Consider the following 12,904-nt stretch of genomic DNA (forward strand, 5'->3'; position numbering starts at 1 on the left):
TTTTTTTTATTGACTCCCTTGGGTTTTCTATGTACAGGATCATATCATCTGCAAATAGAGATAGTTTTAGTTTCTCTTTGCCAATCTGTATGCCTTTTATTTCTCTTTCTGGCCTTATTGTCCTGGCCAGGACTTCCAATACAATGTTAAATAGAAGTGGTGATAGAGGGCATCCCTGTCTGGTTCCTATTTGTAAGGGGAATGCCTTGAGTCTTTCTCCATTAATAATGATGTTGGCCGTTGGCTTTGCATATATATATATATACCCTTTATTATGTTGAGGAATTTCCCTTCTGTCCCTATTTTGCTGAGAGTTCTAAACAGGAATGGATGTTGGATTTTATCAAATGTCTTTTCTGCATCAATTGATACAATCACATGGTTCTTTTACTTTGTTTTGTTTATGTGATGGATTACATTGATTGGTTTTCTGATGTTGAATCACCCTTGTAAACCTGGTACGAATCCCACTTGGTCCGTATGTATTAATTTTTTGATATGCTGTTGTATTCTGTTGGGCAGGATTTTGTTAAAGATTTTTGCATCTATGTTCATGAGTGATATTGGTCTGTAGTCTTCCTTTCTAATGGTGTCTTTCCCTGTTTTTGGTATTAGTGTTATGCTTGTTTCATAAAATGAGTTTGGGAGTATTCCATCTTCTATGTTCTGGAAAAGCTTGAGTAGCATAGGTGTCAACTCTTCTCTGAATATTTGATAGAATTCTCCAGTGCAGCCATCAGGGCCAGGGCTTTTGTTTGTGGGAAGTTTTTTAATGATCTGTTCAATTTCTTCCCTTGTTATAGGTCTGTTCAAGTTTTCTATCTCTGAGTGGGATAGTTTAGGTAGGTCTTGTGATCCTAGAAACTCGTCCATCTCTTCTGGGTTCTCAAATCTATTGGAGTACAGTTTTTCATAATATTGTAAGCATCTTTTTTATTTCAGTTGGTTCTGTTGTGATGACACCATTTTCGTTTACAATTCTTGTGATTTGAATCTTCTCTTTCTTTTCTTTTGTTAGGTCTCCCAATGGTTTATTGATTTTATTAATCTTTTCAAAGAACCAGGTCTTTGTTTTGTTCATTTTCTCTATGCTTTTTTTTTGTTTGTTTGTTTTCTGTTTCATTTATTTCTGCTCTGATCTTTATTATTTCTTTGCTTCTAGATACTGTAGGATTCTTTTATTGTTCTATTTCCAGTTGTTGGAGTTGATGAGTTAGAGTGTTGATTTTGTTTCTTTCCTCTTTTTTGATGTATGCATTTATTGCTATAAACTGTCCTCTGAGTACTGCTTTCGCTGTGTCCCACAGGTTTTTGTATGATGTATCTTCATTCTCATTTGCTTCTAGTAATATTTTTATTTCAGTTTTTATCTCTTCTGTTACCCAGTAGTTTCTGAGCAGTGAGTTGTTCAGCTTCCATATGTTTGATGCTTTTTTCCTTGCTCTTCCTATTATTAATTTCTAATTTTATAGCACTGTGGTCCAAGAAGATGCTTTGCAGTATTTCAATGCTTTTAAATTTATTGAGGGTTGTTTTATGTCTTAACATATGGTCTACTCTGGAGAAGGATCCACGTGCACTGGAAAAGAATGCAAATTGTGCTTTTGATGGGTGAAATGCTCTGTATGTGTCTATGAGGTCGAGTTGGTTGATTGTATTGTTGAGTTCTTCTGTATCCTCATTGACTTTTTTTCCAGTTGACATGTCCCTCTTTGAAAGTGGTGTGTTAAAGTCCCCTACTATTATTGTAGAGTTGCCTATTATCCCTTTTAATTCAGTTAATATTTGCTTCACATATTTTGGAGCACTTTCATTGGGTGCATAAATATTTATTATTGTAACATCTTCTTTGCCAATTGACCCTTTCATCATCATATAATGTCCCTCCTTATCTCTTATGATGTTTTTCACCTTAATGTCTATTTTATCAGAAATCAATATTGCTACTTCCTGCTCTTTTTTGGTTTCCATTGGCTTGGTATATTTTTTTTCCATCCCTTAACTCTGAATTTGTTTTTATCTTTGTATCTAAGGTGGGTCTCTTGTAGGCAGCATATCGATGGGTCTTCTTTTCTTATCCAGTCTGCCACTCTCTTTCTCTTGATAGGTGCATTTAGTCCATTCACATTGAGTGTAATTAGTGATAGGTATGAATTGATTGCTGTCATTCTACTGTGTTTTTTGGTGTGTTGTTGGTGTTTCTTTGGTCCATATACTTTTCTGTGCTAAGTTCGGTTTGTTGGCTAATGCTTTCTCCCTTTTCTTCTTTATAGTTGGTTTTGTACTTATTAAACCCATGTTTTCCTTCTTTCTGGATTTGCTTAGAAGGATTGTTCTTTTTCTCTGTGGTTACCTTGGAGTATATTCCTGTCTCTCCATTTTTAGAACAGTGCATACTGTGAAGACATTGTTCTCTTTTCCTCTCCATTTGAAAGTCTTTACCTAGAAGTTTTATTCCCTCTGATAAGTTAGTTGCTGTTGTGTGCTGACTGACTTCCTTGTTTTTTAAGGTGCAATGTTTTATGGTCTTATTTTGAGTATCTATTTCTGATTTGGTTTTAGTGTTGATGCCATGTATCCTGGTTTTGTTGATCTCTGTTGTGGATTCTCTATTAGAAGGACTTCTTAAGCATTTCTTGTAAGGTTGGTCTGGTTTTCACAAAATCCCTTAATTTCTGTTTGTCTGCCTTGACTTGGCCTTCATATTTGATGGATAATTTGGCTGGATATAGGATTCTTGGTTGGAAGTTCTTTTCCTTCAGAGTTTTATATTTGCCGTCCCATTGCCTTCTTGCCTGCATGGTTTCTGCTTAGTAATCAGAGCTCAGCATAACTGTTTGGTTATTATAAGTAATATTTCTTTTGTCCCAGACAGCTCTCAAAAATTTTTTTTTTTGTCTTTGGTTTTGGAGAGTTTGATTATAATATGCCTCGATGTTTTTTTCTTGGGATCTATCTTGTGTGGGGTTCTATGAGCTTCTTAGACAAATATCTTTCCTTCCTTCATGATATGGGGGAAGTTTTCTGTTAGCAGGTCTTCCACAATTTTCTCAGTGGTCTTTTTCGCCTTTTCTTGTTCTGGAATTCCAATGAGTCTTATGTTATATTTTCTCATGTCATCGCATATAATTCTTAGGTTCTCTTCATTTCTCTTAAATCTTTGTTCTGATTTTTCTTCATACAGGCTAGTGTCCAGGGATTTGTCTTCTAGTTGGGATATGCATTCTTCAGCCAGTTCCAACCTACTCTTTTGTGCTTCCACTGTGTTGTGTAATTCTGTCATTTTGGTACTCATCTTCTGCTTTTCTAACTGCTGTTTTTGTATGAGTTCTGATTGTGATTAATCTTATTATTTTGTTCTTGAATGATTTTCCTGAGTTCTTCCAGGGAACTGTTTGTGTTCTCCTTGTTTCTGTTTGGGGTTTCCTTAGGCTCTTGTAGAGCTCAATAAACATATCTTCTAAATTCCTTCTCAGATAATTCTATTGCCTCCTCTTCCTCCGTGTATAATGAGACCTTTGTTTGTGGTTTTGCTTCAAATGCCTTGTCCTGTTTTTTTTTTTTTTGTTTGATTTGAGGTTGCCTGTTGTTTCCTAGACATTTTGAGGTTGCCTTTAACTGTTGGTTGCTTATTGATTTGTTTTGTCTTGGTTTTATTGTTTAATATTTTGAAAAAGTGAAGCTGGTGTATTTTATTTTATTTAGTTATTAATTCAGGTATGTCGGGTTGCTCTGCAGTTTTGTGATGGTGGAATCACCGTGTGGAATGTGGATATGGGTTTCTGTTTGTCATAAAGAGGGTTTAGAGTTCGAACCAGGAGGTTTTATGTTGGCTGAATGTAGTTTCTTCTATTGGATAAGTGAAGTTATTGGAGGAGAAGGTAGGAGTGGAAGAAGGAAAGCTTGCTGTTGATAGGGGTGGTTTCTAGGGCTTTGAGTGGACTGCTACCGATGATGTCATACTGTTATTTACAGGCCCACAGCTCAATTTCAGCAAAGACTCCAGTTGTTAGGGGGCCGCTGCTTTCCGCCAGGCTCAGACAAACTCAAACACCCTGCTCCCGAGGCCCCTCAGCGCCAAAAAGCCAACCCAAGGCTGCTTCCCAGCTCCGCAATCTGCTGTGGGGATTTCTCTCTCTGGCCCCACCTACCCGCAGCACCAGCCCAACCTGATCAGACTGTGATTAGCTCGGGAGTTCCTCTGTGAGTCTGCCCACCTGCAGCACTAAAGATGCACTCGGTTTCAGCTGCATTGGAGTCGGAAGAGTGCCTCCTAGTACTCTGTCATCCCAATATCAGTGATAAAGTCAAGCACAGACCTCTCAGTGCCACTAAGCTGACCCAAGCCTATTCAGTGACCCACTGAGGGGGGAGCAAGACCACCTTCCTGGAGCACCAATGAACTCTCTGTTTGGGTTTCAGTGGTGATGGACGTGCCTGTTTGCACCTAGCCAACCCAAGTTACTGATAAAATCAGGTCCTGAATGTAGATCCTTGGGGTGATCGCTGGTATGTTGGTGTGGTCGCTGGTATGCTGGTATGATGTGTCTTCTGCCTTGACCCAGGGAGGTCTCAGATGGCTGTTCTCGCCTGCCGGTTGCTCCCTCAGGGAAGTCTCTACTGGTCTTTCTCAGCTGCCTGTCCACACTCCACAGGATAGATCTTTTGTTTTCCCCCCTGTACCTTTCTTCTAATTCTACTCCTTTGAGTTTGGTATACTCTGACTCAGCGAGCTGTTCAGAGCACCAAAATCCCTAATTCAAACTGCTGTACCTAGTTTTTCAAGCACTAAGATGATAGAGGGAAAAAGCATGGTGATTGCTGACGAGATTCCATTTTGAATCCTTCTGTTCAGCTCTTTGATTTTGTCATTAATCTTCACTCAAGAGAAAGTTTCAGAGTTTCTTCTGACATCATTTTGGTTCTTTCTTCCTTTCCTGTCTTTTTAAAGACCTTCTGCTTTCTTCACGTATGATGTTCTTGATGTCATTCCACAACTCGCTTAGTTTTCAGTCACATTCAGTGCATCAAATCTATTCTTCAGGTGGTCTCTAAATTCAGGTGGGATATAATCAAGGACATATTTTGGCTCTTACAGACTTGTTTTAATTGTCTTCACCTTCACCTTAAACTTGCATATGAGCAACTGATGGTCTGCTCCACAGATGCTCCTAGCCTTGTTCTGGCTGAAGATATTGAGCTTCTCTATCACCTTTTTTTAGGAGCTCTGGTAGCATAGTGGCTAAGACACTTGCCTGCTAACCAGACGGCTGGCGGTTCAAACCCACCAGCCACTCCTCGGAAGGAAGGTTGGGCAATCCTACTTCTGTAGTGATACTGCCTCGGAAACCCAAGGAGGGGTCGCTATGAGTTGGGGCCGACTCGACGGCACATAACAACAACAACAACAAACACCTTTTTTTAGCAGATGTAGTTGATCTGATTCGTGTGTATTCCATCTGGCAAGACCCACATGTATAGCCACCATTTATGTTATTGAGAAAAGGTATTTGCAATGAGTAAGTCTTTGGTCTTGCAAAAATTCTATCATGCAATCTCCGACATAATTTCTATCACCAAGGCCATATTTTCCAACTACTGGTGATTCTTTATTTCCAACTTTCACATGGTGATCATCAGTAATAATCAGTATATCTTGATTACATGTTTGGTCAATTTCAGACTACAGAAGTTGGTAAAAATCTTCAATTTCCTCATCTTTGGCTTTAGTGGTTGGTGTGTAAATTTGAGTAAGTTATATTAACTGGTCTTCCTTGTAAGCATATGGATATTATCCTATCACTGACAGCACTGTACTTCAGGATGGATCTTGAAACATTCTTTGTGACGATGAATGTGACACAACTCTGCTTCAATTTGTCATTCCTGGCACAGTAGATCATATGATTGTCTGATTCAAAATGGTCAAAAGTCCATTTTAGCTCACTAATGCCTAGGATATTGATCTTTATGCATTCCATTTCATTTTTGACAATTTCCAATTTTCCTACATTCATACTTTTTACATTCCATTTCTGATCATTAATGGATGTTTGCATCTGTTTCTTCTCATTTTGAGCCATGCCCCATCAGCAAATGGAGGTCCTGAAAGCTTTACTCCATCCAGGTCAATAAGGTTGACTCTACTTTGAGGAGGCACTTTTCCCCAGTCATATTTTGAGTGCCTTCTGACCTGAGGGGCTCATCTTCCAGCACTATATCAGACCATGTTTCAGGGCTATTCACAAAGTTTTCCAGCAATATATCACACAGTGTTTCACTGCTGTTCCTAAGGTTTTCACTGGCCAATTCTTTGAGAAGTGGACTGCCCTTTCCTTCTTCCGAGTCTGTTTTAGTCTAGAAGCTCCACTGAAACCTCTCTACCACAGGTGACCCTGCTGGTATTTGAAATACCAGTGGCATAGCTTCTAGCCTCACAACAACACGCAAAACACCACAGGACGACAAACTGACAAATTAGTAGTGGATTTTGGCCGTAGAATTCTTCCAATACTGCAAATCGAGAATTGAATTTTTTTCTTCAGTTCTTTCTGCTTGACAAATGTTGAGCATGTTCTTCCCTTTTGGTTTTCTGACTCCAGGTCTTTTCACATTTCATTATAATACTTTACTTTGTCTTCTGGAGTTGCCCTTTGAAATCTTTCAGCTCTTTTATTTTGCCATTTCTTCCATTAGTATTAGATGCTCCCTGTTCAAGAGCAAGTTTTAGAGCCTTTTCTGATATTCATTTTGGTCTTTTCTTCCTTTCCTGTTTTTTTCATATACAATGTTCTTGATGTTATCCCACAATTTATCTGGTGTTCGATAACTAGTGTTCCATGTATCAAATTTATTCTTCAGGTGGTCTCTAAATTCAGGTGGGAAGTAATCAATTTCCTATTTTGACTCTTGTGGACTTGTTTTAATTGTCTTCAGCTTCAACTTCAACTTGCACAGGAGCAATTGTAAACTCTTGGCCTTGTTTTGATTGTGGATACTCAGTTTCTCCATCATCTTTTCCCACAGATATAGTTGATCTGATTCCTGTGTATTCCATCTGGCAAGGTCCACATGTACAGCTGCCATTTATGTTGATGAGAAAAGGTATTTGCAACAAATAAGTTGGTTTTACAAAATTCTATCATGCAATCTCTGACATGATTTCCATTACCAAGGCCACATTTTTTAACTACTGATGCTTCTTCTTGGTTTCCAACTTTCGTATTCCAATCAGCAGAAATAATCAACATATCTTGATTGCATGTTTGGTCAATTTTAGACTACAGAAGTTGGTAAAAATCTTCAATTTCTTCATCTTTGGCCTTAGTGGTTGGTACATAAATTTGAATAACAGTTGTATTAACTGGTCTTCCTTGCAGGCATATGGACAATATCCTATCACTAACAGCACTACTGTACTTCAGGACAGATCTTGAAACATTCTTTTTGATAATAAATGTGATGCCATTCCTGGCATAGTAGACCATATGATTGTCTGATTCAAAATGGCCAATACCAGTCCATTTTAGCTAAATAATGCCTAGGATATCAATCTTTATGCATTCCATTTCATTTTTGACAGCTTCCTACTTTCCTAGATTCATACTTTGTACATTCCACATTCTGATTATTAATGGATGTTTGTAGCTGTTTCCTCCCATTTCGAGTTGTACCACATCAATAAATAAAGGTCCCAAAAGCTTTACTCCACCAACATCAAGATTGACTCTACTTTGAGAAGGCAGCTCTTCCCCAGTTATATTTTGAGTGCCTTCTGACCTGAGGGGTTCATCTTCTTGCCCTATATCAGAAAATGTTTCAGGGCTATTCATAAATTTTCCAGTAATATATCAGGTTGTGTTTCACTGCTATTTACGAGGTTGTCAGTTGCCAATTTTTTCAGAAGTGGATGGTCCCGTCCTTCTTTCCAGTATGTCTTCGTCTGGAAGCTCCCCTGAAACCTGTCCACTATGGGTGACCCAGCTGGTATTGAAATACCATAGCATCCAGCCCCACAGCAATACACAAGCCACCACAGGAGGATAAACTGGCAGACAAGTGGTGGACATAGTGTAGGGAGAGATTAAAATACCAACCAGTGGCTGTTGAGTTGATTTTGACTCATGGCAACCCCATCTGTGCCAAAGTAGAAATGTGCTCCATAGAGTTTTCAGTGGCTGATTGTTTTCTGCAAATAGATCAGGCATTTCTTCTGAGGTACCTCTGGGTGGCCTTAGAATGCCAATCTTTTATTAGGAGCAGAGGGCATTAACTATTTTCACCATCCAGAGACTCTGAGGTAAGAGTAGAGGTTCATTATTTTGCATATGGATATTCAATTGTTTTAGTATCATGGTTGAAAAGACTATCCTTTTCCCATTTAATTACTTTGGCACCTTTATCAAAAAGTATCTACCACATTATGTTGATCTATATCTGAACTCTCTATTCTGTTCTGTTGATCTTTATCTCTATCTTTATGCCAATATTACTCCATCTTTTTAACTGTGGCTTTATAATAAGTCTTGAAATCAAACTTATACATGTAGTAAGTCCTTTAGGTTTGTTCTTTTTCAAAACTGTTTTGACTATTTTAGGACTTTTGTATTTACAAATAAATCTGTCAATTTCTTAAAAACAAACAAACAAGCCCTACTGGAGTTTTTATTTGGATTGTATTTAATCTAGAGATGAACTTGGGGAAGACTACTAATATTTTAATAATAATAACTCTTCCAAATCATGAACATGGTACATCTCTCCACTTATTTAAGTTTTATTTTCTCTCAGCCATATTTGGAAAATGTTTTGAGAACACTAGAATCACACTGCCACTGTGTCAGCTGGTTCACCTACTCCCTTTCCTTTAGGCCTCCTGGTAGCTTATTACCCTAGCAACAACATCATAATTGCTTTTAGGCACCCATTACGAGGATAGCATGGCCAAAATGGCAAATAAAACTGCCAATAAAACAGGAATTTTAAAGAGGAAAGAAAGATTAAGGCCTCAGGTGCCTTCCAATATGCACTTACACTAATAGATAAGATCCAAATCAGAAAGGCCTGAGATGTAGCAGAGAGTTAAAAAGCTAGAGACGTACTGGGCCAAACCCATGATTTCATAAGGCTGAAAATCTCACTGATCAGTATAACCAACATGTGAGCTCTTTTATCAAATAAACAGAGCACTGTAATATGTAAGACAGCATGGAGAATAATGGGGTTGGCTAGAAAATACCTTTGTTTGGCAGCATTGATAAACAATCCTCATATGGTTACTGGACACTTACTGTTGGACAGGACTGAGCCCGGTTCCAGATCAAATCAAACTTGTCTTCCTTTAGGTTGGAAAAGAATAAAATTAACTCATAAACAAACAAACATAAAAAGTCACAATCCCATTTGAATTCATCAAGATTGAACTCTAGACCTAAAACAATCTCTTAAATTCCATCATTTATGAATCACTCTTAGGAGAGAAAAAGATGAAAAGCCAGACATATGCTTTGCTGTTCAATGTCAGAATTATGTGTGAAGAGTAGATGCACCATATGCTCTAAACTCTGCTGGGAATTCTGACAAGTGTCAGTGACATCAGGTCAGTGAGCCAGCCCTGAGGTCTGTTCAGTATCAGAGATCTAAAACGTCATATAAAGAGCAACCTTTTTGGCTGTTGAACTCATGAAGGGCCAAAGGTGTATGTATGTGTAAGCAGGAAAAAAAGAGATACAATACTTTCATAAGAACCAAAGGGCCCAGCTTTACTCTTCCATGTGTAGTTTCTTCCTTAATCATATACTTAAACACTTGTAAGCCCAGTATATATTTGTGCACTTGCTATAAACATAACTTAAGCTACTTTTTCAGGGAAGAGTGACCTATAACTTAGTACTTCAAATGCTTTCTTATGGTGGAGGTCAATAGAAGGACATCAAACTAGAAAAAGCCAGCAGTACCCCTTCCCAGTCACAGACCTCAACGGTCAAGCAGTGGCCAGTGACTATCTCTAAGATAGTAATTTCAGGAAGGGAAAAATCAAGAAAATGTTATTTGTCCAGGGAAATGCCAGAAAAAGACCAGGAGGAGGCTCCAAGTCAGCTTAGGTACAGGTCACTAATAAACTAGAAGGAAAGAAAGCTGTGTTAGAAGTCCTATCTTTTGGAAAACACCAAAAAGAAAAAAGGACATTTGATAATTGTTTGATAACATGAACTTACACCATGCTCCCTTGTCAGAGACTTGACTCAATGGGACATTTCTAGACCAGAAAGAGGGAAAACATGAGCCATAAATATACCATATGAAGCTTCCAATCTTTGGTGCTCAGGGCATAATAAAAACTCTCAGAGCTGTAATATACAAGTTCTCAAGAGGCAATAAACACAGGAAAAGTAAAGGCAACTGCATGCTAAGGTTACAGCATTGATCTTCCTATTATAACCCGTTCATTTTCCCCTCCAAACTACTTACAGGAATAACTGCGTAGACTGTATCTTTTGCTGCAAAATACTGCTGCCAAATCTGTACGAAAAAAAAAAACAAAAAACAGAGTGTCTGTGACATGTGGGTAATCTTTTCAACCTGTGCCAAGAAATGGCGACAGCTTTTATTTCTCATTACTATTTGATAATGGGGAGGAAATATCCAACATAATGCTTCTATTACAAGTATGTGATTACAAAAAAAGATTTAATACCAACCACTCTTCTATATGATTAAACTGGGACTCCTAATAACAAATTCCTGTCAGAGAAACTGATTCTAAGACCTTGTTAATAATTCTGCCCAAGATGTACCCTGTGCATAATAATCTGTTTTTCCCTCCATATCTTCTCTCTTCCCTCCCCAAACTCATACCTCCTTAGCCAATTATAGACCTCCTCAGAGACCAAGACAGCACACACACACAGTCCAGCATCTGAGGTCAGATGGTCTTGAGTGTGAATCCCAGCTCTAGTCAATTACTGTCCATGCTACCATAGGCAAATTACCAAAACTCTCTAAATAACACTAGAAAAAATGGCAATAACAACCTCACAAGATTATTGCGAGGACTAACTAAAATTATGTAGGTTTGTACTTAGCACGGTGCTTGGTACAGAATAAGTACTACAAATAAATGACAGCTTTTATTAACCAGTGCTTTCTTATAGATAGCTCTTGAAATCCTGTTTCCAGAAAGTCTTCCATGTGAGGAAGAAATAGGCTCTGTTTGATCTGAAGTCGTACCTCAGCTTGACATCACAAAGAATGCAGAGGGCATAGTTAACCTTCATCATGCAAATACCAGAGGCAGGGAATATTCCCAAACAATCATTTAGCAATCATGAACACTTTTTGGGTTACAAGGCATTGGAGACAACACAGAGAGAGAGACTGGTTACAGGGGGGCTTGCTAACTAGTGAGGGAGATAAAGCCACATGTAGGTGATCTCATTATAAAGCAGCATATCCTAGGTATCTTATGAAAGATATAAAGTACAAAACCAGTTCACAGGATAACTTCTGACCACATGGAGGAAGAGGCATATGGGCTTAGCCTTAGAAGATGGGAAGCATTTTGGGAGTCACAGATGGGAATAATACAAGCCCAATAAGAGGCAATATGATGTGTGAAGGAAGAATAAAAATAAAAATAATAGTAAAAAACATGAACACAGCATTCATATGATATGATGCTAAGTGATAAAAAGCAGACACAACATTGCATATACACTCTATATACACTATGAAAGAAAAGATTTTTAAGAAGACATACTAGAAATAAATATATAAAAATAGTAATTGTGATTTTGTTAGGGTGGTAGGAACACAGACATGTTTTCCTTTTTCCTAATTTTAAAAATAATTTCATTATGTCAACTTTTATGATAAAAACTCACTAAATATCAAAGACAAAGAAGATGTATCTTTGTTACATATAAAATACAACATGGAAATCGTGAGTTGTTGGATTTTATTAGAGACTAGAAAATGTAGTTTTCCAAAGAAGAGTAAGATGAGGCCAGAAATGTAGATCGAGGCTGGATCATGGAAGCCTTGAGAACCAGGTTAAGGAGATCCAACTTTATTCAGAGTCACTGGAATTTTTGAGCAGGGTGTAGCTGGTAAGAGTTATCTGGTGGCTTTCTACATAACAGACTAAGAGATGAAAAACTAGAGCAGGGATACCAGTTGGGAGGTTTTTGTCGATCCACTGTGATGATGGCCCCTACCATCACCATAATCAATGATGATAATGATAAGCAACAGGAACATTTATTTAAAACTACATTCCCGGTACTGTTGTTGTTGTTGTTGTTGTTTGCCATCGAGTCGGCCCCGACTCATAGCGACCCCTCCTTGGGTTTCCGAGGCAGTATCACTACGAAGTAGGATTGCCCAACCTTCCTTCCGAGGAGTGGCTGGTGGGTTTGAACCGCCAGCTGTCTGATTAGCAGGCAAGTGTCTTAGCCACTATGCTACCAGAGTGTGGATTATCAATCTCATGTTCTACAACTCTATAAACCTAGTATTAATATTTCCCCATGCTAGATAAGGAAACTGAAGCTTAGAGATACTAAATTACTTGCCCAAAGTTACAAACGTATTAAGGCATGATGCTAGGACTCAAACTCATATCTGTCTGACACAAAATTGTTTTTACCATCTACACTACTTTGTAATTTCTGACCCTTCATCCTAGTAATAAACAGAAGTCAAAGCTAGCTACAAACTGATCCTTTAATCATCTCATAATGCATGTTAATGAACATGAGGACAAGATGTGGAAGTGTGGAAGGCTCACCCTCATTACTTTGAAAATATTAGTCCTAGAATCCATTATGCTGAGTGTGTTAGATTGGGTTCTCTAGAGGAACACACAAAAAAACCCAGCAAGGTGTGTATATATATATATATATAT

General features: G+C 38.1%; 1 protein-coding gene across 1 annotated transcript in view; it reads right to left on the reverse strand.

Annotated features, from left to right (window-relative positions):
- The window catches only part of ATPAF1 (ATP synthase mitochondrial F1 complex assembly factor 1), a 77,476-nt gene that overhangs the window by 33,841 nt on the left and 30,731 nt on the right, over positions 1–12,904 (reverse strand). Inside the window, exons 5-6 of the mRNA XM_007946695.2 lie at positions 10,471–10,521; positions 9,291–9,338 (exon numbers count right to left, since the gene is read on the reverse strand). Coding sequence (XP_007944886.1) covers positions 9,291–9,338; positions 10,471–10,521 — 99 coding nt within the window. The remainder of the gene's footprint in view (positions 1–9,290; positions 9,339–10,470; positions 10,522–12,904) is intronic.

The sequence above is a fragment of the Orycteropus afer genome, unplaced genomic scaffold, assembly GCF_000298275.1.
Source record: "Orycteropus afer afer isolate SDZICR_OR568_19922 unplaced genomic scaffold, OryAfe1.0 scaffold00169, whole genome shotgun sequence".
In the NCBI taxonomy this organism is placed as follows: Eukaryota; Metazoa; Chordata; class Mammalia; order Tubulidentata; family Orycteropodidae; genus Orycteropus; species Orycteropus afer.